Raw genomic sequence first — 27,642 nt, forward strand, 5'->3', positions numbered from 1 at the left:
TCTCACATCTCCGGTAGAAATGTTGATATATGTCACTGTATCTTCCAAATTAAACAGAGTTTACAAACAGTTTCCCAGCTCAAAGTGACCCCAAGAGACAGCAAATCTTATGTCATGACCATTTCACTATTTCTACCCACCCTGATAATAATTTTGCTGATTAATGCTGTGGTAAAAAGTAGCTTTTTTTTGTTGCTAAAATTAAAATATTTCCTGTCTTTTAAGGTTATGGAAACTGTTATTCATGCTTTTATTTAATTTAGACTGGATTACTGTAATTCTTTATATTTGGGGCTGTTAAACAATTTATTATCACATTTACAGTTAGTGCAAAATGCAGCAGCTAGACTCCTACGCTAGGAAGTACACTAGCATCTCTCCTGTGATGGCTTCCCTGCACTGGCTCCCAGTTAAATGCAGGGTTCAAGATAAAGTACTTTTACTGGTTTTTAAGGGTTTACATGGATTTGGAACAGAGTATATAACTGATCTTCCAGAGCTATATCAAATGTCTAGACTTTTAAGATCCACAGAGTTTCATTGTAAGTGTCCCAAAGTCACGATTGAAATCTAAAGGAGATCGTACCTTCTCTATTGCAGCTCCTCGTCTCTGGAACATTCTTCTTGTCCACATTAGATCTTGTGATGAAACTGAATCTTTTAAACTGCTGTTGAGGACTCATCTTTACTCTGCTGCGTATAACTGTCCTTAAATTTATTATAACTGTTCATGTTCATGTGTTATATTGTATATGTTTTAAATGTGCTTGGATTGTAATTTTGGGAGAGTAACGCACTTTGGTCAACTTGTGTTGTTTTTAAATGTGACATATAAATAAACTGTGATTGATTTGACAATGTCCACTGTTATATAGACTATAAAAAAAATATTATTTAATAGTTATTATAAAGAGGGTATTATTTTATAGAGTCAAGAAGAGAAGCTTTAAGAGTATTAAACATTTAATTCAGAACTTTTTCTTTGATGTATTTTGTGTTTTATATCTATGCATCACACACACTACTCCTGCTGGACCTGATTCGTTGAGTAATTTCTAACATGGACATCTTGATCCTGTTTAGATTGTGGATTTATGGAATTTCTTCTAAATTTCTACATTATTTTGTTCAGTGAACGGGACAGAAGTACCTATTTTTTGGGGCTCATGGTTCAGGTGGTAGAGCGGATTGTCCACTAATCGCAGGGTTGACGGTTCGATCCCCGGCCGCTCCACATGCCGAAACATTATTGGGCAAGACACTGAACCCAAAGTTGCTTCTTATGGCAGGCTAACATCTGCATGGCAGCTTTGTGTGTTTGTGTGTGTGTGAATGAGAAACAGTGTAAAGTGCTTTGGAGAAGTGATAAGGTTAAACGGTGTGATACAAGTGCAGACCATTTCCATATTACTGAATCAAACCTCTCAAACCAAGAGAACCGAAATATCCAGCAGTGGCGAAAAAGACCATCAAGAATCCTAATTCATTACAGAATTACCTAATTCATTACAGGTAAATGATCCACAAAAAGATTATTTAAGTCTGTCAGATATTCTATCAAAATATCAGAAATCCCTTTTATTATTTCATTTATAAAAACCATTGCAGAGTTACAACAATTGTTTAATTTCATTGATTATGCCAATGGAGGAACTTTATTTTCATTATCGTTGTTCAAACAAATATTCTCATATCTGGTCAAATCCTTACTTTTTAAATCAAGGAAATTCACAATTTCTATTATTTCATGGCTATTCAAGAATATAACATCTATTCACCAACTATTTGACCACGCTGTCATGGAATTACAGGATTCAAAGAATATATTTGATCTTGTTAATGTCTTACAATCTCAATATATCCAACTGGGAATGCAATTATTACATTACATTTTTACGGCATTTGACCCTTATCCAGAGCAATTTACATTTATGCAGCTGATAAATTAAGGGTTAAAGGCCATGCTCAAGGCCCCAGCAGATCTTTCAAACACACTGCTGGACTCTCCTCTTCAGTTCACCCCACAGGTTTTCTATGGGGTTCAGGTCAGGGGACTGGGATGGTCATGGCAGGACCTTGATTTTGTGTTCAGTAAACCATTTTTGTGTTGATTTTGATGTATGTTTTGGATCATTGTCCTGCTGGAAGATCCAACCACGGCCCATTTGAAGCTTTCTGGCAGAGGCAGTCAGGTTTTCATTTAATATCTGTTGATATTTGTTGATGTACATGATGTCATGTATCCTAACAAAATATCCAGGTCCTCTGGCAGAAAAACAGCCCCAAAACATTAAAGATCCACCTCCATATTTAACCGTGGGCATGAGGTACTTTTCCATATGGCTACCTCTCTGTGTGCTCCAAAACCACCTCTGGTGTTTACTACCAAAAAGCTCTATTTTGGTTTCATCTGACCATAGAACCTAATCCCATTTTAAGTTCCAGTAGTGTCTGCAAACTGAAGATCCTTGAGTTTGTTTTTGGATGAGAGTAGAGGCGTTTTTCTTGAAACCCTTCCAAACAACTTGTGGTGATGTAGATGACTTCGGATTGTAGTTTTGGAGTCTGACCCCAAGACATAACTAACTTCTGCAATTCTCCAGCTGTGACCCTTGAAGATTTTTTTGGCCACTCAAACTGTCCTCTTCACAGTGTGTTGAGATGATTTAGACACACGTCCAATTCCAGGTTGATTCATAACATTTCCAGTTGACTAGAACTTCTTAATCCTGGTGACCCTGAAAAGGATAAAGCGGTATAGAGGATGGATGGATGGATAGAACTTCTTAATTATTGCCCTGATGGTGGAAATGGGCATTTTCAATGTTTGTGCTATTTTCTTATAGACACTTCCCTTTGTGTGAAGCTCAACAACCTTTTGCTGCAAATCACATCTATATTCCTTGGTCTTACCCATTGTTATGAATGACTAAGGGAATTTGGCCTATGTGTTACCTCATATTTATACCCCTGTGAAACAGGAAGTCATGAAACAATTTCCTCTTCCTAGTCACCCAGGTGTACTAAAAAAAAATAAAACATTGATGGGAATATACTTCATATATATTTTTCCCATATGAATTCATAGGTGTGTCAATAATTGTTGCACACCTATATTTAACAAAGATATTCTTTTTATAAACCTGTGTTGTGTTTGCAATTGTTTGATATCCATGAGAGCAGAGTATTTTTTGTGAATTTTTTTAACAAAAGATCGAAAGGTTAAACAGTAAATAATTTTTTACAGCCTTCTTTGCTCATATTTACCAAGGGTGCCAATATTAGTGGAGGGTACTGTATATGCCCCTTGGTTTGCAATACTGTTTTCTACTGCAGCAAAATCCATACATTGTTGCTTAATGTTAAAATACTTTTAATTGAAACTTCATCAAGAATCTGCAAAACATTCCAAAACAGATAAAGTGGTTAATTTTACATAAAATAAACATTTAGAATAAAACTAGTTAATTCCCACACTTTGCTGAAAATTATATCATATCCTTATTTTCAGCTTTGTTAATGTGCTTGTGTTGCTGAAAATTACTGTGTGTCCTAAAACTCTTCCCACTCTCTGAGCAGTGATACGATTTCTCTCCAGTGTGAATGCGCTGGTGTTTTCGGAGATGACTCACGCTAGTAAAATTCTTTCCACACAGTGAGCAGTAATACGGTTTCTCTCCAGTGTGAATGCGTTGGTGTATTTGGAGAGTGTCCTCTCGACTAAAAGTCTTTCCACACACTAGGCAGTAATACGGTTTCTCTCCAGTGTGAATGCGTTGATGTTGTCGGAGGTGACTCAGGGTAGTAAAATTCTTTTCACACTGTGAGCAATAATACGGTTTCTCTCCAGTGTGAACGCGTTGGTGTACATGGAGAGTGTCCTCTCGACTAAAACTCTTCCCACACTCTAGACAGTAATACGGTTTCTCTCCAGTGTGAATGCGTTGGTGTATTTGGAAACTAGACTTTTGTGTAAAACTCTTCCCACACTCTAGGCAGTGATACGGTTTCTCTCCAGTGTGAATGCGTTGGTGTTTTTGGAGATTGCTCTTTTGTGTAAAACTCATACCACACTCTGAGCACTGATACGGTTTATCTCCTGTATGAACGCGGAGGTGATTTATGAGAAGACGTGTCTCACTAAACCTCTTCTCACAATGTGAACACTGATACGGTTTCTCTCCTGCGTGAATGTGCTGGTGTCGTTGGAGGGCTATCTGCCAGGTAAATGTCTTCCCACACTCTAAGCACTGATATGGCTTCTCTCCTGTGTGAATGCGCTCGTGAGGTTTGACATGACTCTTTTGCCTGAAACTCTTCCCACATTGCGAGCACTGATACGGCTTCTCTCCCGTGTGAGTCCGCTGATGCTGTCTGAGATAAGTTTTCCGATCGAAACTCTTTCCACACACTGAGCAGTGGTGATTTTTTTCCCGCACTCGTCTGTGAGAGATCTTGGAGTGGAAAGTATCAGAGATTTGATCACTACTGCAGCTCTCCATGGGTTCCAGATCCTCACATTTAATCTCTTCTGACTTCATCATAGTTGAAATGCTTGATATTCTTGTGGAGGTTAAGTTATGATGTGTAGGAAAGAGGACAACAGGAGGAGACAGTACACCCCTCAAATCTGCATCAGAGAAAGACAAAAATTATTGATTTAATTTTTTAACCAAATAAAGCATTCTGATATATTCTATAAATCTGCAAATCAGATCTTGGGTGGCTTGGTGGTTAAGGCTTTGGATTACTAATCAGAAGGTTGGGGGTTCAAGCCCCAGCACTGCCAAGCTGTCACTGCTGAGCCCTTGAGCAAGGCCCTTAACCTGCTCTGCTCCAGGGGGCACTGTATCATGGCTGACGGACAAACTAAGAGCAGCTGAAAAGAAATGGTGTAAATCTAATGATACGATTGACCTAACCAATTACCAAACACTTCTCTACTCTTTTTCCCATAGCTTCTCCACTGCTAAAGCCCTATACTACCAAGAGAAGATTGGAAGCTCTCCCAACACCCGTACTCTCTTCAAAACCTTTTCTTCTCTTCTCAGTCCCCCTCCTCCCCTTTCCCCTACCTCTCTCACTGCAGATAACTTTGCCACTTTCTTTTCCAACAAGGTTACATCAATCAGGAACCAGTTCTCAACCCCAGACACGCATAGACTGGCTCCTCCTCCATGTAACTCTCAACTGGCCTCCTTCTCTCCTCTCTCAGAGACTGATGTCTCATAACTCTTCCTTTCTAGCCGTACCACAACCTGTCCTCTTGACCCTATCCCTTCTCACCTTCTTCAGTCCATCTCTCCCACACTATTACCTGCACTCACACACATATTTAACACATCCCTCTCTACTGGCACATACCCTACTTCATTCAAGCAGGCCCGGGTTACCCCACTGCTTAAAAAACCATCACTTAATCCTGCTGCAAGTTGACAACTACAGGCCTGTTTCCCTCCTCCTTTTTCTTTCCAAAATCCTTGATAGAGCTGTTTTTAATCAACTCTCCATTTTTCCTCACACAGAACAACCTCCTGGACACCAAGCAGTCTGGCTTCTCAAGCAGTCACTCCACGGAGACTGCTCTGCTTTCCGTCAATGAAGCCTTATGACTAGCAAGAGCAACCTCAAGATCGTCTGTCCTCATCCTACTCGACCTCTCTGCTGCTTTTGACACTGTGAATCATCAGATCCTCCTGTCAACTCTCTCCAGCCTGGGCATCACCGGAATGGCTCTGCACTGGGTGGAATCCTATCTGTCAGACAGATCCTTCAAGGTATTGTGGAGGGGAGGTATTTCTGAAACTCAACAACTCACAACTGGGGTTCCTCAGGGGTCAGTCCTGGGTCCACTGCTCTTTTCTTTTTATACTACATCTCTAGGGCAGGTGATTGAGTCGCATGGCTTCTCATATCATTGCTATGCTGATGACACCCAGCTCTATTTGTCCTTCCAGCCTGATGATCCATCTCTCTCTGCATGAATCTCTGCTTGCCTGTCTGACATCTCAGACTGAATGAGGGAACACCACCTTAAGCTCAACTAGGCAAAATCTGAGCTTCTCGTCATCCCAGCCTGCCCCTCAATCAACCACAACCTCACTGTACAGCTCGGCTCAATCACACTCAAGCCAACCAGGATGGCCAGGAACCTTGGGGTGACTTTTGATTACAGCTTGACCTTTACAGACCAAATCTCAACAACTGCATGGTCCTGTAGGTTCATCCTGTACAACATCAATAAAAATAAGAGCCCATCTCACCAAACAGGCCACACGGCTACTAGTCCAGGCTCTTGTCATATCAAAACTGGACTTCTGCAATGCACTACTCTCGGGCCTCCCAGCCAGCTCCATCAAACCCCTTCAGATGATTCAGAATGCAGCAACATGTCTCATCTTCAACCAGACCAAAAGGACCCATGTCACACCCCTCTTCATCTCCCTCCACTGGCTTCCTGTAGCCGCCCGTATCATATTCAAAGCTTTGATGCTCAGATACAAGACCTTGTCTGGAACAGCACCCTCCTACCTCAACTCTCTCCTAAAGGCTTACATTCTGCAATCAATTAGTGACCGACGCTCAGTAAATGATAAATAGTGCACTTATATAGTGCTTTTATCCAAAGCGATTTACACTGTGTCTCATTCACCCATTCACGCACACACCAATGGTAGCAGAGCTGCCATGCAAGACGCTAACTTGCCATAGGGAGCAACTTGGGGTTCAGTGTCTTGCCCAAGGACACTTCGGAATGTGGAGTCATATGGGCCGGGAATCAAACTGCCAACCCTACAATTAGTGGACAACCCGCTCTACCACCTGAGCCACAGCCTCCCACCCAGTAGTGCCTACTCAGCGTGGCTCAAAGTCCCTTTCCAGAACCTTCACACTAACTGTCCCTCAGTGGTGGAATGAACTTCCAACCTCAATCCGGACAGCAGAATCTGTCACTATCTTCAAAAAACACCTAAAGATCCACCTCTTCCACGAACACCTAACTAACCCCTAAAATGCCAACCCCACATTATTCTAAAAAAAAATTTTTAAAAACCTACTCTAGCACTTACACCTCTACTCTGTGCACTATGCTTCTCTAGAACTCAATAAAAAGATCTTGTATGGTAGCACTACTTGTATTGTTCTCTGCTTGATATATCGCTTTGCTTGTATTTCCTCATTTGCAAGTTGCTTTGGATAAAAGTGTCTGCTAAATGAATAAATGTAAATTGGCCACTCCTGGTGGGAATCATTCCAGACCTTCCAGTGCCGCTACTCCTGGGAAGAGACTGGTCAGGGTTCCCAATCAGCCCAGCTCCCAAGACCAAGAGGGCACCATGACAAGAGAAGGCTCCACGCATCCGGCAGGCCTACATGGCCCAAGACGAGGGGGATGCCACGGCAGAAGGTGAGAAAGTGCACAGAGTAGAGGTGTAAGTGCAAAAAAAATGTTTTTAATTTTTTTTTTATTATGAGTTGGTTAGGTGTTCATGGAAGAGGTGGGTCTTTAGCTGTTTTTTGAAGATGGTGAGAGATTCTGCGGTCCAGATTGAGGTTGGAAGTTCATTCCACCAGCGAGGAACAGTTAGTGTGAAGGTTCTGGAAAGGGACCTTGCGCCACGCTGAGTGGGAACTACTAAACGTCGGTCGCTAATCGATCGCAGATTGCTGAGGGAACGTAAGCCTTCAGGAGAGAGTTGAGGTAGGAGAGTGCTGTTCCAGACAAGGTCTTGTAGGTGAGCATCAAGGCCTTGAATTTGATGTGGGCAGCTACAGGAAGCCAGTGGAGGGAGATGAAGAGGGGTGTGACATGGGTTCTCTTGGGCTGGTTGAAGACGAGGCATGCTGCAGCATTCTGAATCATCTGAAGGGGTTTGATGGAGCTGGCCAGGAGGCCCGAGAGTAGTGAGTTGCAGTAGTCCAGTTTTGAGATAACAAGAGCCTGGACTAGTATCTGTATAGCCTGTTCGGTGAGGCTTCTTCCTTCTTCCTCTAACAAGGAGTGGGACCGTCTCCAACACCCTACTCATGCATTTCTCTCTGTTTTCCCCAAAAGATACCATCTCAGAGGAAGACCACGCTCCCTGGCTGCCTCGCCAGAGCTCCCAGACCTCCAGAAAAGACCTCAACCCCACTGGGAGACCATGCCACCTACACTGATGAAGAAGACACCAACCCCTGAGCACCTCACTCCACCTCCCTTTTTCCCCACCTTCAAACACTTTTTTGAATAAAAAAAACCCTCCAAGTTCTGCACCTAAGTGGCCTCCTGTGTGTCTGTGCTCAAACCGACGCAGCCTAGACTCGCTACATAATTTTGTGCCATCATTCTCATTTCTTGTAGTTTCACTTTCCCTTCTGTTGTGTTTTTATTTTTACAAAGAACGCTTTTGGGTTTTTTTGATTAAAGACAGCAAGCAGAGTCCATCCACGTTGGATCCGTCTAAAATAATATCAACTTATCTTTGACTAAGGTACGTTAAACACTCAATATGGCAAACGGTTCAGCTTGTTCAGTGTGTTGAGTGCAGGATGTTTAGTCATTCTTCCTCCATCATTACTAATAGCTTTATTTGTGCTGTGTATATTAATTAGCTCTCTGACAGAGAAGATTGCAGCATTAGAGGTGCGCATCCAGACACTAGAGAGGGTTAGTGAGAGTAAGAGCAGTGCAGTTTCTGTAGGGGAAAGTCTGGATGCCTCAGGTGGAATTAGCAGTCCCCCAACGCCGACATTAGAGCCCTCCTAGCAGGGTGAATGGGTGACGACTTGGCAGCATAATCACAAAGTCAAATCTAATGCTAAGGCTTGCCCAGAGAGCACCACTCCTCTCCGCTTCACGTGTCCAACAGGTTTGCTCTCCTCAGTGAAGCACCCCCTGAGATACCTGAAAAAGCTCTGGTTATAGGAAACTACCTTAAGGCACGTGAAATTAGCTAGGCCTTTAGGGGCTCTAGCAGCTTTAGTTAGGTGTATACCAGGAGCCAGGGCACTGGACATAGCAGGTAATCTTGACAGTGAAGGTGCTGTCCAATGCAGTAGTATGCTCTGGCCCCATCCCAATGTGTCATGGCGATGTATCTTACAGCAGGTTATGGTTGCTGAACTGCTGGATGTCCAGGTGCTGCTCCAAAAACAGTGTGGGCTTTATAGATAATTGGAGTAGTTTTGAGGGCACGGCTGGCCTGTTAGGGTGGGACGGTATCCATTCCACTCCGGAAGGTGCCGCTCTCATTTCTCATTTCGCATAGCACATAGTCTCAGAACAGGTCTAGTTAATCACTGACAATCCAGAGCCAAAGCCAGGGAGAAGACAAACAGGCTAAACCGACTATCTGCTAGCTGCACTAAGTCATCACCTAGGTTCCATTATATTGAGGCTGTGTCTGTTCCCAGAGATAAACAAAAATGTAGAAATTTTCAGAAAGTTTATTTTAGTAACCTAATTAACATAAAATTAGATCATACTGAATGCGCAGCCAGCACCTTTGATCTGAAGCTAGCACTGTTAAATATTGGATTTTTTACGTCTAAAGTAGGGCTGCAACTAACGATAATTTTTTCGATTAATCTGATGGGGAGGGGCAAGCTTTTAGTACCCTTTTTTTGTTTATATAAAATAAGTTCCACAAACTGAGTGCTACAAATATAAACTTCAGATTAAAACTTTACACAACTGTTTGTCCAAAATGGAAGAGAACCCAATATACACACATATACACACACACCAGAATATATATTATTAATGTTGGATTGTAGTTTAATTGCGTGCTTTTTGTGCATCCATAAAAATATTGCATAAATACTATAAATAATAGTCTCTGTTAGCTAGCCAAAAAGTTTTATGTTTTATCGGTCTGATAGTCCTGCAAACAGTGATAACACCAGAGGCAAGTGTTATGATAAATCCAACTTTTTGTCCAATTTTCAATTAGCCCTTACAAGCTAGAAAAAAAATACATGCTAACAGCCTATTTAGAAGTATGTGATACAAAGGTTTTTTTTATGTAGAATAATCTGGGCTCAGCTGATTAACAGTTCAGCTAACGCCCATGATCCTGACCCCTACTGCTCTCCGGACCTGCCGGATTCACCCTGATGTTCTACTTCTGGTTGGCGTTCTCATCAGTTGGAAGTCACATGCTGCTGCTGAGGATGTCCCCACATGGTGGAGACTAAAGATCATTGAGATTACTCAGGATGGTTCCACTTAAACACCATAAAGATGGCTTTGGACCTCAATTCATATGAACAGTTATGCTATGATAGCTTTAGCACTACAATTACCACAAACAGTTTTACACTCAAGTCTCCATCAGTGAACAGTGGAGAAGTTCAACAAAACAGACTTCATGTAAAAACTGTAATGAATTTCCTGCTTACACAACTGCACTATTTCAGCATGTAGTCTTAGAACATTTATAGAAGGGGTGTATTTATTTATAATCGCACTATCCGGTGTCACCCAGATGAGGACAGGTTCCCTTTGGAGTCTGGTTCCTCTCAAGGTTTCTTCCTCATATCGTCTCAGGGAGTTTTTCCTCACCACCGTCGCCTCTGGCTGATCATTAGAGATAAATTCATACATTTAACATCTATATCCTGAATTTATATATTTCTGTAAAGCTGCTCTGGGACAATGTCCACTGTTAAAAGCTCTATACAAATAAAACTGAAAAAAAGCTAAATAAATAAATAAATAAATAAATAAATAAATAAATAAATTAAAAAATTAACCAGCTTTCTCCTACAATTAACAGATGCTAAGATTGTCTTTTATGATATGCGATACGAACATCTCTGTTAAAATCTCTGAAAATTAAGTTTAGCGTTTCGTGACGCTTTAAATACTGTCCATATAAACAAACACGCATTTTAAACTTGATCCGTATATAAAGCTAAACTAATACGAAATTATATTATTTTAAGCCGCTCAATCAACGTTGACATTAATAAAATGAAACCCGATTATGATTAGCGTCAATGTAGTAATTAATGAATAATTATCTGCACACAGTAAGGGTTCACTACGGGTGCGTTCCAAATGAGTCCTGATAGGATATATAGTGCACTACAGAGTGTGTAAACACCACTATTTTATAGGCTGTGTAGTGCACTAGCACAGGAAGTAGAAATCCATTTAGGATTCAGCCACTGTTAGCGGAGTTGAACTTACCTTGATCTTTACAGCAGAACACAGTTAACCTCCTCAAATACACCCACAACGGATCAGATGGAACTGTGGAGGTAAAACCCTGTCAGAAATATTTGAATGTAAAAATGATTAGTAGAGTCGGAGAGCTCAGATCATCAATCAGCAAAACTGCCGCACGTCTTCTTCTATTTCTGTGAATGTGTGGCGGAACACTACATCTAGACGCTCACAGCGACACCTACTGGAGCATTGTATTAGCGCTCATGAACCGGTTAGCAAAGGGAAAATAAAACTAAATTAAACAATATAACACACATTAAAAGTGAAGATTTGAGCAGCAAAACAGACTGTTTCTTCCCCAGGCAATATGCTACTTAAACTCAGGGCTATTGACATATTTCCGTTTTGAAATTGTGCAGTTCTCACATCTCCGGTAGAAATGTTGATATGTGTCACTGTATCTTCCAAATTAAATAGATTTTACAAACAGTTTCCCAGCTCAAAGTGACCCCAAGAGACATCAAATCTTATGTCATTTCAATATTTCCACCCACCCTGCTAATAATTTTTGGTTCCCAGAACAGGCATTTTAAGGTTAGTTTTTTGTTAGCCAGGAAAAGTTTCTTTACAGAAATAGAACATTGTTTTTAAGTTTGTAGAATGTTCCCCTAAAGTTCCTATAATGGTCTCCTGATGTTCTCTTAACCTAAATTTTCATGATTTATTTTTAATCTTCACACATTGATGCATCGTTAATTATAAATAAAAACAAATCAGTCTATATAAATAAATAATCAGCACACAATCCAGGTTTTTGTTGATCCATTGTTTACATAAAACAGCAAGTCATGAATCTCGGGACATTCAAAATAGCAATTATCATTTAATGAAAAAAAAACATTTAGAAAAACACTATCAGTAAAAAATAAATTGTAAATTGTAAATATAAAAACTGATAAAATTGTCAACTTCTGATCAACTTCTCCATTTGAAAAAACAGGTTCACTTCTTCCACCACCGTCATCTGCAGATTTAACAAAGAAATAAAAGGCAGTGTAAGTTACATGGACATTAGATTAAAGCAGCGGTTCTTAACCTTCTTGCGACTGCGACCCAGTTTTAAGGACATCGTTTTCCACCAGTGGCGTCTCTGTGAATCTCTGTGTACAATCATTTAAAATAAAAGATTTTCCGTAACCCCCTGCTACTGCTTTGTGACCCCCAGGTTAAGAACCACTGGATTAAACAATCACAATTAGATGAACGATTAAATAAATAAATAAACTGTACTATAGAGGCCTTTAATATCATGAAGTTTGTAAATTGGTGTAATCTTTGGTTCAGATTAAAAATTTGACAAGCAGATTAATGCTAGGGTAAAAATAGCTTTTTTCAACTCAGGGCCATTGCTAAAATGAAAATATTACTTGTCTTTTAAGGTTATGGAAACTGTTATTCATGCTGGTATTTCAAATAGACTTGGATTATTGTAATTCTTTATATTTGTGGCTGTTAATTTATCACATTTACAGTTTTTTTATCGTTTTGTTTATTTTCGTTTTATTACATTTATTATCATACAGAGTTTCATTGTAAGTGTCCCAAAGTCACGATTGAAATCTAAAGGAGATCGTACCTTCTCTATTGCAGCTCCTCGTCTCTGGAACATTCTCCCTGTCCACATTAGATCTTGTGATGAAACTGAATCTTTTAAATTGCTGTTGAGGACTCATCTTTACTCTGCTGCGTATAACTGTCCTTAAATTTATTATAACTCTTCATGTTCATGTGTTATATTGTATATGTTTTAAATGTGCTTGGATTGTAATTTTGGGAGAGTAACGCACTTTGGTCAACTCGTGTTGTTTTTAAATGTGATATATAAATAAATTGTGATTGATTTGTGACAATGTCCACTGTTATATAGACTATAAATAAAATGTAATAGTTGTTATAAAGAGGGTATTATTTTATAGAGTCAAGAAGAGAAGCTTTAAGAAGTATTATACATTTAATTCAGCACTTTTTCTTTGATGTATTTTGTGTATTTGTGTTTGCATCACACACACTACTCCTGCTGGACCTGATTTGTTGAATAATTTCTAACATGGACATCTTGATCCTGTTTAGATTGTGGATTTATGGAATTTCTTCCAAATTTCTACATTATTTTGTTCAGTGAACAGGACAGAAGTACCTATTTCTTGGGGCTCGTGGCTCAGGTGGTAGAGCGGGTTCTCCATTAATCGCAGGGTTTGCGGTTCAATCCCCGGCCGCTCCACATGCCAAAACATCATTGGGCAAGACACTGAACCCAAAGTTGCTCCTGATGTCAGGCTAACATCTGCATGGCAGCTCTGTGTGTGTGTGAATGAGAAACAGTGTAAAGTGCTTTGTAGAAGCGATAAGGTTAAAAGGTGCGATACAAGTGCAGACATTTACATATTACTGAATCAAACCTCTCAAACCAAGAGGACCAAAATATCCAGTAGTGGTGAAAAAGACCATAAAGAGAAGCCATGTGCTCTCCTCACAATGGAAATGTAAGCACACAGTAGTTTAACTGCCTGTTTAAAGGAGTGATTACCTAATTTCCCTAATAGGTCACTTCCTAATTCAGGTAAATGATCCACAAAAAGATTATTTAAGTCTGTCAGCTATTCTGGCAAAATATCAGAAATCCCTTTTATTATTTCATTCATAAAAACCCTTACAGAGTTACGACAATTGTTTAATTTCATTGATTATGCTGATGGATGAACTTTATTTTCATCATCGTTGTTCCTAACAAATATTCTCATATCTGGTCAAATCCTGACTTTTTAAATCAAGAAAACACACAATTTCTATTAGTTCATGGCTATTCAAGAATATAACATCTATTCACCATCTATTTGACCACGCTGTCATGGAATTACAGGAATCTAAGAATATATAAGATCATGTCAATGTCTTATAATCTCAATATAGCTCAATATATAATAAACTTGGGAATGGAATTATTCCATTTACAGCATTTGGCAATTATCCAGAACAATTTACATTTATCTCATTTATACAGCTGATCAGTTGAGGGTTAAGGGCCTTGCTCAAGGGCCCAGCAGTGGCAGCTCGTCAGTGCTGTGATTTGAACTCATGACCTTTTGATCAGAAATCCAACGTCTGAACCAGTGAGCTATCACTTGCCCAATTATTTAAAAAAACAAACAAACAAACATTAAAAACAACCCTTTTAATGGGTAAACCTGAAATCGTTTGGAAAAGTACATTTTAATTTTGCAGTCGTCTAAAATTTCATAGTGACGGAAACCCCACTGCCCCTTCTACTACATACAGTACAACTTACTATTTTTGTCTAGTTATGACCAGTATATCTATAATTTTGATATTTATTTAAAAAATAATCTACTTTTGGGGAAGTTTGTGCTTGAAAATTGTGCTTGGTGTATCTTTCTTTATAATATAGTGCCCACCACTAATATTGGCACCCTTAGTAAATATGAGAAAAGATGTCTGTGAAAAATTGTCTTTATTGTTTAACCTTTTGATCTTTTGTTAAAGAAATTCACAAAAATATTCTGCTCTCATGGATATCAAACAATTGCAAACACAACACAGGTTTATATTATATTATATATATATATATATAACATTGTTAAATATAGGTGTGCAACAATTATTTCTACCCTTTTAGTCAATACTTTGAGCTACCTCCCTTTGCCAGGATAACAGCTCTGAGTCTTCTCCTATAATGCCTGATGAGGTTGGAGAATACATGGCGAGGGATCTGAGACCGTTCCTCCAGTTTGTTTTTGGATGAGAGTAGAGGCTTTTTTCTTGAAACCCTTCCAGACAACTTGTGGTGATGTAGGTGACTTCAGATTGTAGTTTTGGAGACTTTCTGACCCCAAGACGCAACTAACATCTGCAATTCTCCAGACGATATAGACACACGTCCAATTCCAGGTTGATTCATAACATTTCCAGTTGACTGGAACTTCTTAATTATTGCCCTGATGGTGGAAATGGGAATTTTCAATGCTTGTGCTATTTTCTTATAGACACTTTCCATTTTGTGAAGCTCAACAACCTTTTGCTGCCCATCACATTTATATTCCTCGCTCTTACCCATTGTTATGAATGACTAAGGGAATTCGGCCTGTGTGTTACCTCATATTTATACCCCTGTGAAACAGGAAGTCATGGTTGAACAATTTCTTGTTCCTAGTCACCCAGGTGTACTAAAAAATGTAAATATAATTGGGAATATATATTTATATTAAATATATTATATAATTATATATATTAAAAATATATATATATAAATATATTTTTCTCATAGGGGTGACAATAATTGTTGCACACATACATTTAACAAAGATATTTTTTATAAACCTGTGTTTTGTTTGCAATTATATCCATGATATAATAAAATATCCATGAGAGCAGAGTATTTTTGTGAATTTTTTTTAACAAAAGATCAAAAGGTTAAACAATAAAGACAATTTTTCACAGACATCTTTTCTCATATTTACTAAGGGTGCCAATATTAGTGGAGGGCACTGTATATGCCCCTTGGTTTTAAATATTGTTTTCTACTGCAGTGAAATCCATAAAATAGTTAAGTGTGGCTCTAATGTTTTTGGGGACACTTTAGCAAGAATGGACAAAACATTCCAAAACATTAGATAAAGTGATTAATTTGACATAAAATACACATTTAGAATAAAATGAGTTAATTCCCACACTTTCTATGAAAATTATAACATATCCTAATTTTCAGCTTTGTTAATGTGCTTGTGTTGCTGAAAATTACTGTGTGGACTAAAACTCTTCGCAATCTCCGATCAGTGATACGGTTTCTCTCCTGTATGAAAGCGTTGATGATGTATTTGGAGAGAGTCCTCTCGACTGAACCTCTTCCCACACTTTAGGCACTGATACGGTTTCTCTCCTGTGTGAATGCGTTGATGTATTTGGAGACTAGACTTTTGTGTAAAACTCTTCCCACACTCTAGGCAGTGATACGGTTTCTCTCCTGTATGAGTGCGCTGGTGTTTTCGGAGATTACTCAAGGTAGTAAAGTTCTTTGCACACTGTGAGCAGTAATACGGTTTCTCTCCAGTGTGAACGCGTTGATGTACTTGGAGAGTGTCCTCTCGACTAAAACTCTCTCCACACTCTAGACAGTAATACGGTTTCTCTCCCGTGTGAACACGTTGATGAACATGGAGACTAGACTTTTGTGTAAAACTCTTCCCACATTCTAGGCAGTGATACGGTTTCTCCCCAGTGTGAACACGCTGGTGTTGTTGTAGGTGAGCCTTTCCTGTAAAACCTTTCCCACAGTCTGAGCACTGATACGGTTTCTCTCCAGTGTGAATGCGCTGATGTCCTTGGAAACTAGACTTTTGTGTAAAACTCATGCCACACTCTGAGCAGTGATAAGGTTTCTCTCCTGTATGAACTCGGAGGTGATTTATGAGAAGACGTGTCTCACTAAACCTCTTCTCACAATGTGAACACTGATACGGTTTCTCTCCTGCGTGGATGTGCTGGTGTCGCTGGAGGTTTCTCTGGCAGGTAAACTTCTTCCCACACTCAGAGCACTGATGTGGCTTCTCTCCTGTGTGAATGCGCTCGTGAGGTTTTACATGACTCTTTTGCCTGAAACTCTTCCCACATTGTGAGCAGTGATATGGTTTCTCTCCCGTGTGAATCCACTGATGCTGTCGGAGATAACTCTCTCGATCGAAACTCTTTCCACACACTGAGCAGTGGTGATTCTTTTTCCGCACTCGTCTGCGAGAGATCTTGGAGTGGAAAGTATCAGAGATTTGATCACTACTGCAGCTATCCACAGGTTCCAGATCCTCACATTTTATCTCTTCTGACTTCATCATAGTTGAAATGCTTGATATTCTTGTGGAGATTAAGTTATGATGTGTAGGAAAGAGGACAACAGGAGGAGACAGGACACCTCTCAAATCTGCATCAGAAAAAGGCAAAAATTATTGATTTAATATTTTAACCAAATAAACAATTTTGCTATATTCTATTAAGCTGAAAATCAGAACTACAAAATAACTTTCCTGTCTGAAACCGACTGCTGTGTTCTGGAGAAAAAGGACAAAGATCTGGTGAAAGAACTTGGGTTGGTGATTCTGCTTTGGTCATGAACCACTTTTCAGCCAGGTACTTTCCCTTATACCACACTGACAACCCTCACTTTAATACCCTTTATAACGGCTGATATTTTATATATATTCGGGAAAAAATGGCCATTGAGGCAAAAACACACCCTGGATGGGACACCATTCCATGGCAGCCATTCAGAAGTGCATCTGCTATAATTCAAACATTCTTTGAAAAAAATTAATAAAATTTTGCCAATATTGTCTTGCAAACTTGCACACACTACCTAACTCTCCTCTATCACATGACAACTACCAACCAGGGAGGGTGGGCAAAGGGCAAACACATGCTTCCTCCAAGACACGTAAAGCCAACCTCAGCATTGTTTTGGACTGTTGCTCATGCTGTGTCACAGGGAAGCGTAACGCACTCGGAGGATAGTACTATCTGCCCTCTTCTGCATACATGAGCTCACAGATGCCCATAAATTACTTGGGCATCTGCGAGGTCACTGCAATTGATAGATGAAAGAGAGTATGCCATCCCTTCCACCCAGATAGTACAGCCAACTGTTCTCTCTGGAATACAGGCTACAGATCAGGATCATCAGGATTTGAACTTGATCTCCCATGTTTTGCCCTATTCAGGAGCCATTGTGCAAATTCAAACTACCACTATGCAATCCTGCACATAACAGATTAGAATTGTTTTTGTAATTTTAATTTTAGACAAAACACTATTGCAAAAGCATATTAATTTTGTGTTGTGTACACGTCATTAAAAATTGAAAACATTGAAAACAAAACTAAACACAAAGAATCACTTGTTATGTCTCTATTACTGCTGAACCTCAGCAGTAATTAATAGAAGTGATGGCACAGTGATGTAGAACACGTATTTACAATATATACAGCAATCTTTCTCTGGAACATTTTCCAGGTTAATGCTATTTCCAAATGACAAGGAACGCCTTCCAGTTATCCATGGTTTATAAAACCACCGTCACATATGGAAATAGCACAAGGAAGCAAATCCACAGAATGCAGTAGTGAAAACTAAGATCCTGCTAACTATCTCGGGGCCCACATGCAGTGAGCAATTGTGCATTGTGGCAAGAATGGTCAAAGAATGTCTTCCCAAACATCTCTCCGATCTGAGTCACCACTTTTGTATGGGAACACTAGTGCCCTGGGTATATGCACTGTCTCGACAGTGTGTCTACTGCACTCTTGTACCCTGAAACGTATATGAAAACATATGGGGCTTTACGAACATGAAACAATGCTGTCCTTCTTCTAAACAAGGAAGTATATTGAGTAGAAACCCTTGCCTTTGTGAGGTTTGGTTTTCAATTCTATTGGGTCCAATATCAATTCAATTTTATTCATATAGCATGTTTACCAATAGATATAAACAACACAGCTTTACAGAAATCTGGATATGGTTTTAGAATAATATAATACCAATGTATATATATTATACTTGCTGCCCAATGCACAACTGTTCTCAGGCCCTGCTCCTCAGGGTTCCAACTTGAGACCCACATACAGTGAGTAATTTTGCATTGTGGAAAGAATGGTCAAAGACTGCATTGACAAACATCTCTCAAATCTGAGGTACCACTTCTGGGTGTGGACACTAGTACCCAGAAAACTGTGATTTTAAATCCCAGCACCCCCAAGCTGCCACTGTTGGGCCCTTAACCCTCAACTGCTCAGTATCAATGAGATAAATGTGAGAAAATTTGCTCTGGATAAGGGCATCTGCCAAAAGCCATAAATGTAAATGTAACCTGTCTCAATAGTGTATCTGCTGCACTCTTGTTCAGCCCTGAAATATGCACAAAGCAGCCATAATATTAAAACCACCAGCATATATATATATATATATATAAATATATATATATATATATATATATATATATAAATATATATATATATATATATATATTTATATTTATATATATATATATTTATATTTATATATAAATATATATATATATATATATATATATATATATATAAATATATATATATATATATATATATATATAAATATAAATATAAATATAAATATAAATATATATATATATATATATATATATATATATATATATATATATATACACACCATGGCACAATACTTGTGCCACCAATACAGCTCTGACCCATCAAGGCATAGACTCCACAAGACCTCTGAAGGTGTGCTACATTATCTGGCAGCAAGACTTTATAGCAGCAGATCCTTTAAGTCCTGTATTGTTAAGCGAGGTGGGGCCTCCATGGATCAGACTTGTTTATCCAGCAAACCTCACAGGTGCTCGATCGGATTGAGAGCTGGGGAATTTTGGAGGCCGACTTGACACATTGAACTCTTTGTTCAGGAATGGTTTGACACATGACAATGTTTGCAGGGTGGCAGAGCGCATTATCCTGCTGAAAGTGACCACTGCCATTAGGGAATACCTTTGCCATGAAGGAGTGTGCTTGGTCTGCAACAATGTTTAGGTAGATGGTAGGTGTCAAAGTAACATCCACATGAATGCCAGGACGCAAGGTTTCCCAGCAGAACATTGCCCAGAGCATACACACTGCCTCTGCCAGCTTGCCTTCTTCCCATCATGCATCCTGGTGCCATCTCTTTCCCAGGTAAGCGATGCAAACCTGCCATCCACATGATGTAAAAAAAACCCAAAAAAACAACTTGATTCATCAGACCTGGCTATCTTCTTCTATTGCTCCATGGTCCAGTTTGGATGCTCACGTGCCCATTGTAGGTGCTTTGGACAGGGGTCAGCATGAACACCGGTCTGCAGCTACACAGCCCCATACACAGCAAGCTGTGTTCTGATACCTTTCAATCATAGCTAGCATGAACTTTTCAGCAGTTTGTGCTATAGTAGCTCTTCTGTGGGATCAGGCCAGACAGGCTAGCCTTCGCTCCCCACGCACATTAATGAGCCTTGGGCACCCAAGACCCTATCCGTGGTTCGCCGGTTGTCCTTCCTTGAAACACTTTTGGTAGGTGCTAACCACTGCATACCAGTAACACCCCACAAGACCTGCCGTTTTGGAGTTGGGCTGGTTTGAGTATTTCAGAAACTGCTGCTCTCCTGGGATTTTCACACACAACAGTCTCACACAAAAGTTTACACAGAATGGTGTGAAAAAAATCTTCAGTACGCAACAGTTCTGTGGATGGAAGCACCTTCTTGATAAGAGAGGTCAGAGAAAAATGGGCAGATTGGTTCAAGCTGCTAGGAAGGATATAGTAACTCAAATAATCATTCGTTACAACCTTGGTGAACAGAAAAGCATCTCAGCATGCACATCTAACCTTGAGGTGGATGGGCTACAACATCGGGTTCCACTCCTGTCAGCCAAAAACACAAATCTGAGGCTATCAAGGGCACACACTCACCCGAACTGAGTAGCTGAAGATTAGGGGGGAAAATCATCTGGTCTTTTTCCAGTCTTCAGCTATCCAGTTTGGGTGAATCTGAATTGGGTGAATGATAGCCTGAGATTCCTGTTCTTGGCTGACAGAAGTGGAACTTCATGTGTTCTTCTGCTGGTGTAGCCCATCCACCTCACAGTTTGAAGTGTTGTGCATTCTGAAATGATTTTTCTGCTCGCCACGGTTGTAATGAGTTCTTATTACTAGTTACTAGTTACTGTAGCTTCCTGTCACGTAATGGAGGCTGAGACGGAAGCAAGTGCAGGTATGGCAGTTTAATCCAACAACAACATGTCCAAAGGATAAGGCAGAAGACAATAATCATTAACAGGTGAGGTCAGGCGATCAGGCAAACAGCATAAACAGGGCACGGCAAAGAGACGAAGTCATAAACATGAGCAAAGTCAAAATACCAGAATAACAGACACGTGATGGTGTGGTCAGGAACGGGTGTGTGTGATTAGTCCTTATGAGAAGGTGATGTGTCTGTGTGTAACATTGGGAGTTGCAGGTTTGCTGTGATACGACAGAACTCCCCCCCCAAAGGGCGCTACCGAAGTGTCAAAATACACTCCCTCCCCCGGCAGTCCTGGCCCTCTAGGCAAAATGTTCACACAGCCCCTCAGATTCAAATGCAGGCCTTGTCCAACAAGTAGCAGGTTCCTCAAGGAACTGAGGATCAGACATGAGGCTGAGGCTGGTTCACTGGGGTCATTGGGCGATAAGCAGACTTGGGAAGTTGTGTCGTCAGCTTTAGACGGGGGTGAGCAGAACTTGGTTGGCCGTGTCGTCAACCTCTAGCATAACTTGGTTGGTCGTGACATTAACTTCAGGCATTATGAGAACTTGGTTGTCCGTGTCAGCAGACTCATGTGTGAGTAGAACGTGGCTCGGGAGGCCGTCTCTTCGACCTCAGATGAGAATGGGGCTGGGGAGGCTGTCTCTTCGATCTTGGATGGGAACATGGCTCTGGAGACCGTCTCTTCCACCTCGGATGGGAACTTGACTCGGGAGGCCATCACTTGTCTCAGAATGCCGTCTCTTCGACTCCGGACGGGAACTTGGCTCGGGAGGCCGTCTCCTCGACCTCGGACGGAAACGTGGCTGGGGAGGCCATCTCCTCAACCTTGGATGGGAACTTGGCTCGGGAGGCCGTCTCCTCGACCTTGGACAGGAACGTGGCTCGGGAGGCCGTCTCCTCGACCTCGGATGGGAACTTGGCTCGGGAGGCCGTCTCTTTGACTTCGGATGGGAACGTGGCTCGGGAAGCCGTCTCTTTGACCTCGGATGGGAATTTGGCTCGGGAGGCCGTCTCTTGGCTCGGAAGGCCATCTCTTCGACTTCAGACGGCCCTCTCTTCGACTTCGGATGGGAACGTGGCTTGGGAAGCCGTCTCCTCAATCTCGGACAGGAACGTGGCACGAGAGACTGTCTCTTCGACCTCGGACGGGAACATGGCTCGGGAGGCCGTCTCTTAGCTCGGGAGGCCGTCTCTTCGACCTTGGATGGGAACGTGGCTCAGGAGGCCGTCTCTTCAACCTCGGATGGGAACGTGGCTCGGGAGGCCGTTTCATCGTCATCGGACAGGAACATGGTTCGGGAGGCCATCTCATCGTCCTCGGACGGGAACGTGGCATGGGAGGCCGTCTCCTCGACCTCGGACGGGAACGTGGCATGGGAGGCCGTCTCCTCGACCTCGGACGGGAACGTGGCTGGGGAGGCCGTTTCCTCGACCTCGGATGGCAACGTGGCTCGGGAGGCCGTCTCTTAGCTCGGGAGGCCGTCTCTTCAACCTCGGATGGGAACGTGGCTCGGGAGGCCGTTTCATCGTCATCGGACAGGAACATGGTTCGGGAGGCCATCTCATCGTCCTCGGACGGGAACGTGGCATGGGAGGCCGTCTCCTCGACCTCGGACGGGAACGTGGCATGGGAGGCCGTCTCCTCGACCTCGGATGGCAACGTGGCTCGGGAGGCCGTCTCTTAGCTCGGAAAGCCGTCTCTTCGACCACGGACGGGAACTTGGCTCAGAAGGCCATCTCTTTGACCTCGGATGGGAACTTGGCTCGGGAGGCCATCTCTTGGCTCGGAAGGCCATCTCTTTGACCTCGGACGGGAACTTGGCTTGGGAGGCCGTCTCTTCAACCTCGGACGGGAACTTGGCTTGGGAGGCCATCTCTTTGCTCGGGAGGCCTTCTCTTCGACCTCAGAAGGGAACTTGGCTCGGGAGGTCGTCTCTTTGCTCGGGAGGCAGTCTCTTCGACCTCGGACAGGAACATGGCACTGGAGGCCATCTCATTGACCTCGGACGGGAACGTGGCTGGGGAGGCCGTCTCCTCGATCTCAGATGAGAACGGGGCTCGGGAGGCTGTCTCTTCGACCTTGGACGGGAAGTTGGCTTGAGAGGCTGTCTTGTTAACCTTGGACAGGAACGTGGCTTGGGAAGCCATCTCTTCGAGCTCAGACTGGAACTTGACTTTATGGTGGAGCTCTGGAGATGAAACAACCTCATGGGTCTTGTGCTGGGGCTCTGGGGAGAAGGTTGCCATGTTGACCTCTGACTGAGGCTCTGGAGCTGAGACTACTTCAGGGGTCTCGTTCTGGAACTCTGCAAGTGAGGCCACCTTGTGGCTCTCAGGTTGGAGTTCTGGAGATAAGGTCGACACATTGACCTCTGGCAGGGGCTCTGCAGTGGAGCCCACCTCATGGGTCTCATGCTGGAGCTCTTGGGAGGAGGTCGCTATGTTGACCTGCAACCGGGGCTCTGCAGTAGAGACCACCTCATGGATCTCAGGCTGAAGCTCTGGAGCAGAGGTCGCCATGTTGAACTCTGGCAGGGGCTCTGCAGCGTAGACCACCTGCATCCTGAGCCCCCCTGCTGTTCAGCCTGCTCACTCACTGTTCAGCCCGCTCACACAAGACTCAGTCAGCACCAATCACATTATTAAGTATACTGACAACACTCAGTGGTGGGTCTCATTAGTGACAATGACGAGTCCGCATACAGGTTGGAGGGGGAGCAGCTTTCAGCATGGAGCACAATTCACAATCTCACCCTCAACATGGACAAAACAAAAGAGATGGTGATAGATTTCAGGAGGGCTGGCAAGCACCCCCACTCACCGCTGATTATTGATCATAAAGGACCATCATAATAAAGGACCCTCTCCACCCTTCTCACGGCATGTTCTCCCTCCTGCCATCTGGTAAGAGGTACAGGAACATCAGATGCAGATCCAGTAGGATAATTAAAAGTTTCTTCCCACAAGCTGTCAGGATGGTGAACAGATTGTATCCACCCCCACTCCCTTTCTCACAAACCTATATACTCACACGCTTCACACCCAACCTCCCGACCTGTTTTAGGCCCACTGCTTTTTACTTTATATATGCTACCTCTGGGTCAAATTATTCGTACACATGGAACTTCCACTGTTATGGTGATGATACACAGCTGTATGTTTCAGCAAAGCCAGACAACAGACAGCAGCTTAATAAAGTTGAGGAATGTGTAAAGGACATTAGACACTGTATGCTTATTAACTTCCTTTTACTTAATTCTTACAAGACAGAACAACTTATACTAGTACCACGTGCAGCTAGAAGTAAGCTTTCTGATCACACAGTGACTCTGGATGGACTTTCTGTTTCATCATGTGCAGCAGTAAAAGACCTTGGTGTGATTATTGACCCCAGTCTTTCATTTGAAGCTCATGTAGATAATATTACTAGGATAGTCTTCTTTCATCTCAGAAATATTGCTAAGATAAGAAATATAGTCACTACATGATGCAGAAATATTAGTTCATGCTTTCGTCATCTCTAGACTAGATTATAGTAATGCCTTACTGTCTGGACGTTCCAGTAGGAGCATAAACAAACTCCAGTTAGTCCAGAATTCAGCTGCAAGAGTCCTTACTAGAACCAGAAGATATGACCACATCACCCCTTTCTTATCCACACTGCACTGGCTCCCAGTGAAATCACGCATTGATTATAAAATACTACTATCGACCTATAAAGCACTGAATGGTCTCACGCCACAGTACCTGAGCAAACTTTTGGTCTTTTATGATCCGCCACGCCTACTTCCATCAAAAGGTGCAGGCTATTTGTTGGTACCTCAAATAGTGAAGACTACAGCAGGGGGGAAGAGCTTTCTCTTACAAAGCCCCACAGTTATGGAACAGCCTTCCAATTAGTGTTCGGGACTCAGACACAGTCTCAGTATTTAAGTCCAGGCTGAAAACATATTTGATTACTCAAGCTTTTTGTGAATATTTTTTTTCTTAGGTAAAGGAGCAGATCTAGAGGCTCACAGGTATAGAGTGTTGTGGTGAACTGGGATGTTGGATGCTGTCATCCAAGCCTTCACCCAGGTGTGTTGATGATGGAATGGCTGGCTGCATTAGGTCCCAGGGAGCCCTCATGTCTGTGTTACCTTCTGGCTTTCCCTTTTAGTTATGCTGTTATAGCTAGCGAGTCCCTGCTTTCACTCACGCAAAGTACATTGTCCTTAACCATTACGGGGCAATAAGCATACCTAATAATCTCTCTCTCGCGCTCTCTCTCTCTTTCTGTCGAGCTACAGATGATACTCCTGAGATACCAGTGATCCTGACCCCTTCTGCTCTCCGGACCTGCCTGATCCATCCTGATGTCCTACTTCTGGTTGGAGTTCTCATCAGTTGGAAGTCACATGCTGCTGCTAAGGATGTCCCCACATGGTGCAGACTAAAGATCATTGAGATTACTCAGGATGGTTCCACTTAAACACCATAAAGATGGTTTTGGACCTCAGTTCATATGAACAGTTATGCTATGATAGCTTTAGCACTACAATTACCACAAACAGTTTTACACTCAAGTCTCCATCAGTGAACAGTGGAGAAGTTCAACAAAACAGACTTCATGTAAAAACTGTAATGAATTTCCTGCTTACACAACTGCACTATTTCAGCATGTAGTCTTAGCACATTTATAGGAGGGGTGTATTTATTTATAATTGGACTATCCGGTGTCACCCAGGTGAGGACGGGTTCCCTTTTGAGCCTGGTTCCTCTCAAGGTTTCTTCCTCATATTGTCTCAGGGAGTTTTTCCTCACCACCGTCGCCTCTGGCTGATCATTAGAGATAAATTCATACATTTAAAATCTATATCCTGAATTTATATATTTTTGTAAAGCTGCTCTGGGACAATGTCCACTGTTAAACACGCTATACTAATAAAACTGAATATTATAATAATAATAATAATAATAATAATAATAATAGATATGCACATTTATATGTATTCAAGTATATGAAATTACAATTCATCTAATACATGTAATATATGCAATATATGTAACAGAGCATTCAGTTACTTTTAAAGGGAACAAACAGACAGTAGTCAGTGTATTTTATTGGACTATAACTTTGCCAGCTATAAAAAAAAATGTTTTAAAAAAAACATCTTACAATTCCTCACATTTTACCCCTGATATTTAGTGAGTCACACACACATCCCACCCGCCCCCGCCCCCACCAGCACCCGCACTGTCACGCCCACTATCCTCCCCCTCCCTTCTTCTCACAGACAGCCACGCCCATTTACGTTGCATTTCTCAAAAACAATGTGAAGTAGTCTTGAGCTAAGAGGGGGGTTTCATGACCCCTTAAAGGCGTCTGTTAAATGCTGTACATGTAAACAAAGCAATTTAAACTTGATCCATATATAAAGCTAAAATAATACCAAATTATATTATTTTAAGCCGCTCAATCAACGTTTATATTAATAAAATGAAACCCGATTATGATTAGCGTCAATGTAGTAATTAATGAATAATTATCTGCACACAATAAGGTTTCACTAGGGCTGCGTTCCAAATGAGTCCTGAGAGGATATATAGTGCACTACAGAGTGTGTAAACACCACTATTTTATAGGCTGTGTAGTGCACTAGCACAGGAAGTAGAAATCCATTTAGGATTCAGCCACTGTTAGCCGAGTTGAACTTACCTTAATCTTTACAGCAGAACGCAGTTAACCTCCTCAAATACACCCACAACGGATCAGTTGGAACTGTGGAGGTAAAACCCTGTCGGAAATATTTGAATGTAAAGATGATTAGTAGAGTCGGAGAGCTCAGATCATCAATCAGCAAAACTGCCGCACGTCTTCTTCTATTTCTGTGAATGTGTGGTGGAACGCGACCTAGACGCTCACAGCGACACCTACTGGAGCATTGTATTAACGCTCATGAACCGGTTAGCAAAGGGAAAATAAAACTAAATTAAACAATATAATACACATTAAAAGTGAAGATTTGAGCAGCAAAACAGACTGTTTCTTCCCCAGGCAATATGTTGCTTACAAATTATGCAGTTCTTGCATCTCCGGTAGCAATTTTGATATCATTAGTACTGTTTTCCCTTCATAACACAATCAAAATGTGTCACTATGTCTTCCAAGTTTAACAGCTTTTAGATTCCACAGTTTCTCAGCTCAAAGTGACCTCGGAAGACGTGTTTCCACTCATACTAACATCTGTAGCAGACATTTCAACCCAGATCAGGGGATTAAAACAAAACCACAGTGGGTCAGGGAAGATTAGGCTACTGCCAAAATAGCAGGGCCACCGCTCTTTGAATGGAACGACTACAGAATTTAAACACTACAGGCCAATGTGTGGGGGAACAATAACAAAGACCTAACAAGAAACATACTGAATTATTATTATTATTATTATTATTATTATTATTATTATTATTATTATTATTATTAAATTACTAAACATAGTATTACATTCTGATAACATGGCTAAAATGCTTTAGCAATATTTTTAACATAGGAGTTATCATGGTTAAAAAAAACAAACCTTCAACTAAACTTCAAACTTTCAACTGAAGACACCCT

At 41.4% G+C, this 27,642-nt stretch overlaps 1 protein-coding gene across 1 annotated transcript in view; it reads right to left on the reverse strand.

The window, feature by feature from the left end:
• LOC128615114 (zinc finger protein 850-like) overlaps positions 1–27,642 on the reverse strand; it is a 39,830-nt gene that overhangs the window by 4,807 nt on the left and 7,381 nt on the right. Inside the window, exons 3-6 of the mRNA XM_053636971.1 lie at positions 16,013–16,925; positions 12,252–12,315; positions 10,384–10,561; positions 3,545–4,630 (exon numbers count right to left, since the gene is read on the reverse strand). Of these exons, the coding sequence (XP_053492946.1) occupies positions 3,545–4,630; positions 10,384–10,561; positions 12,252–12,315; positions 16,013–16,925 (2,241 nt within the window). The remainder of the gene's footprint in view (positions 1–3,544; positions 4,631–10,383; positions 10,562–12,251; positions 12,316–16,012; positions 16,926–27,642) is intronic.

Source organism: Ictalurus furcatus, chromosome 11, assembly GCF_023375685.1.
Source record: "Ictalurus furcatus strain D&B chromosome 11, Billie_1.0, whole genome shotgun sequence".
Lineage (NCBI taxonomy): Eukaryota > Metazoa > Chordata > Actinopteri > Siluriformes > Ictaluridae > Ictalurus > Ictalurus furcatus.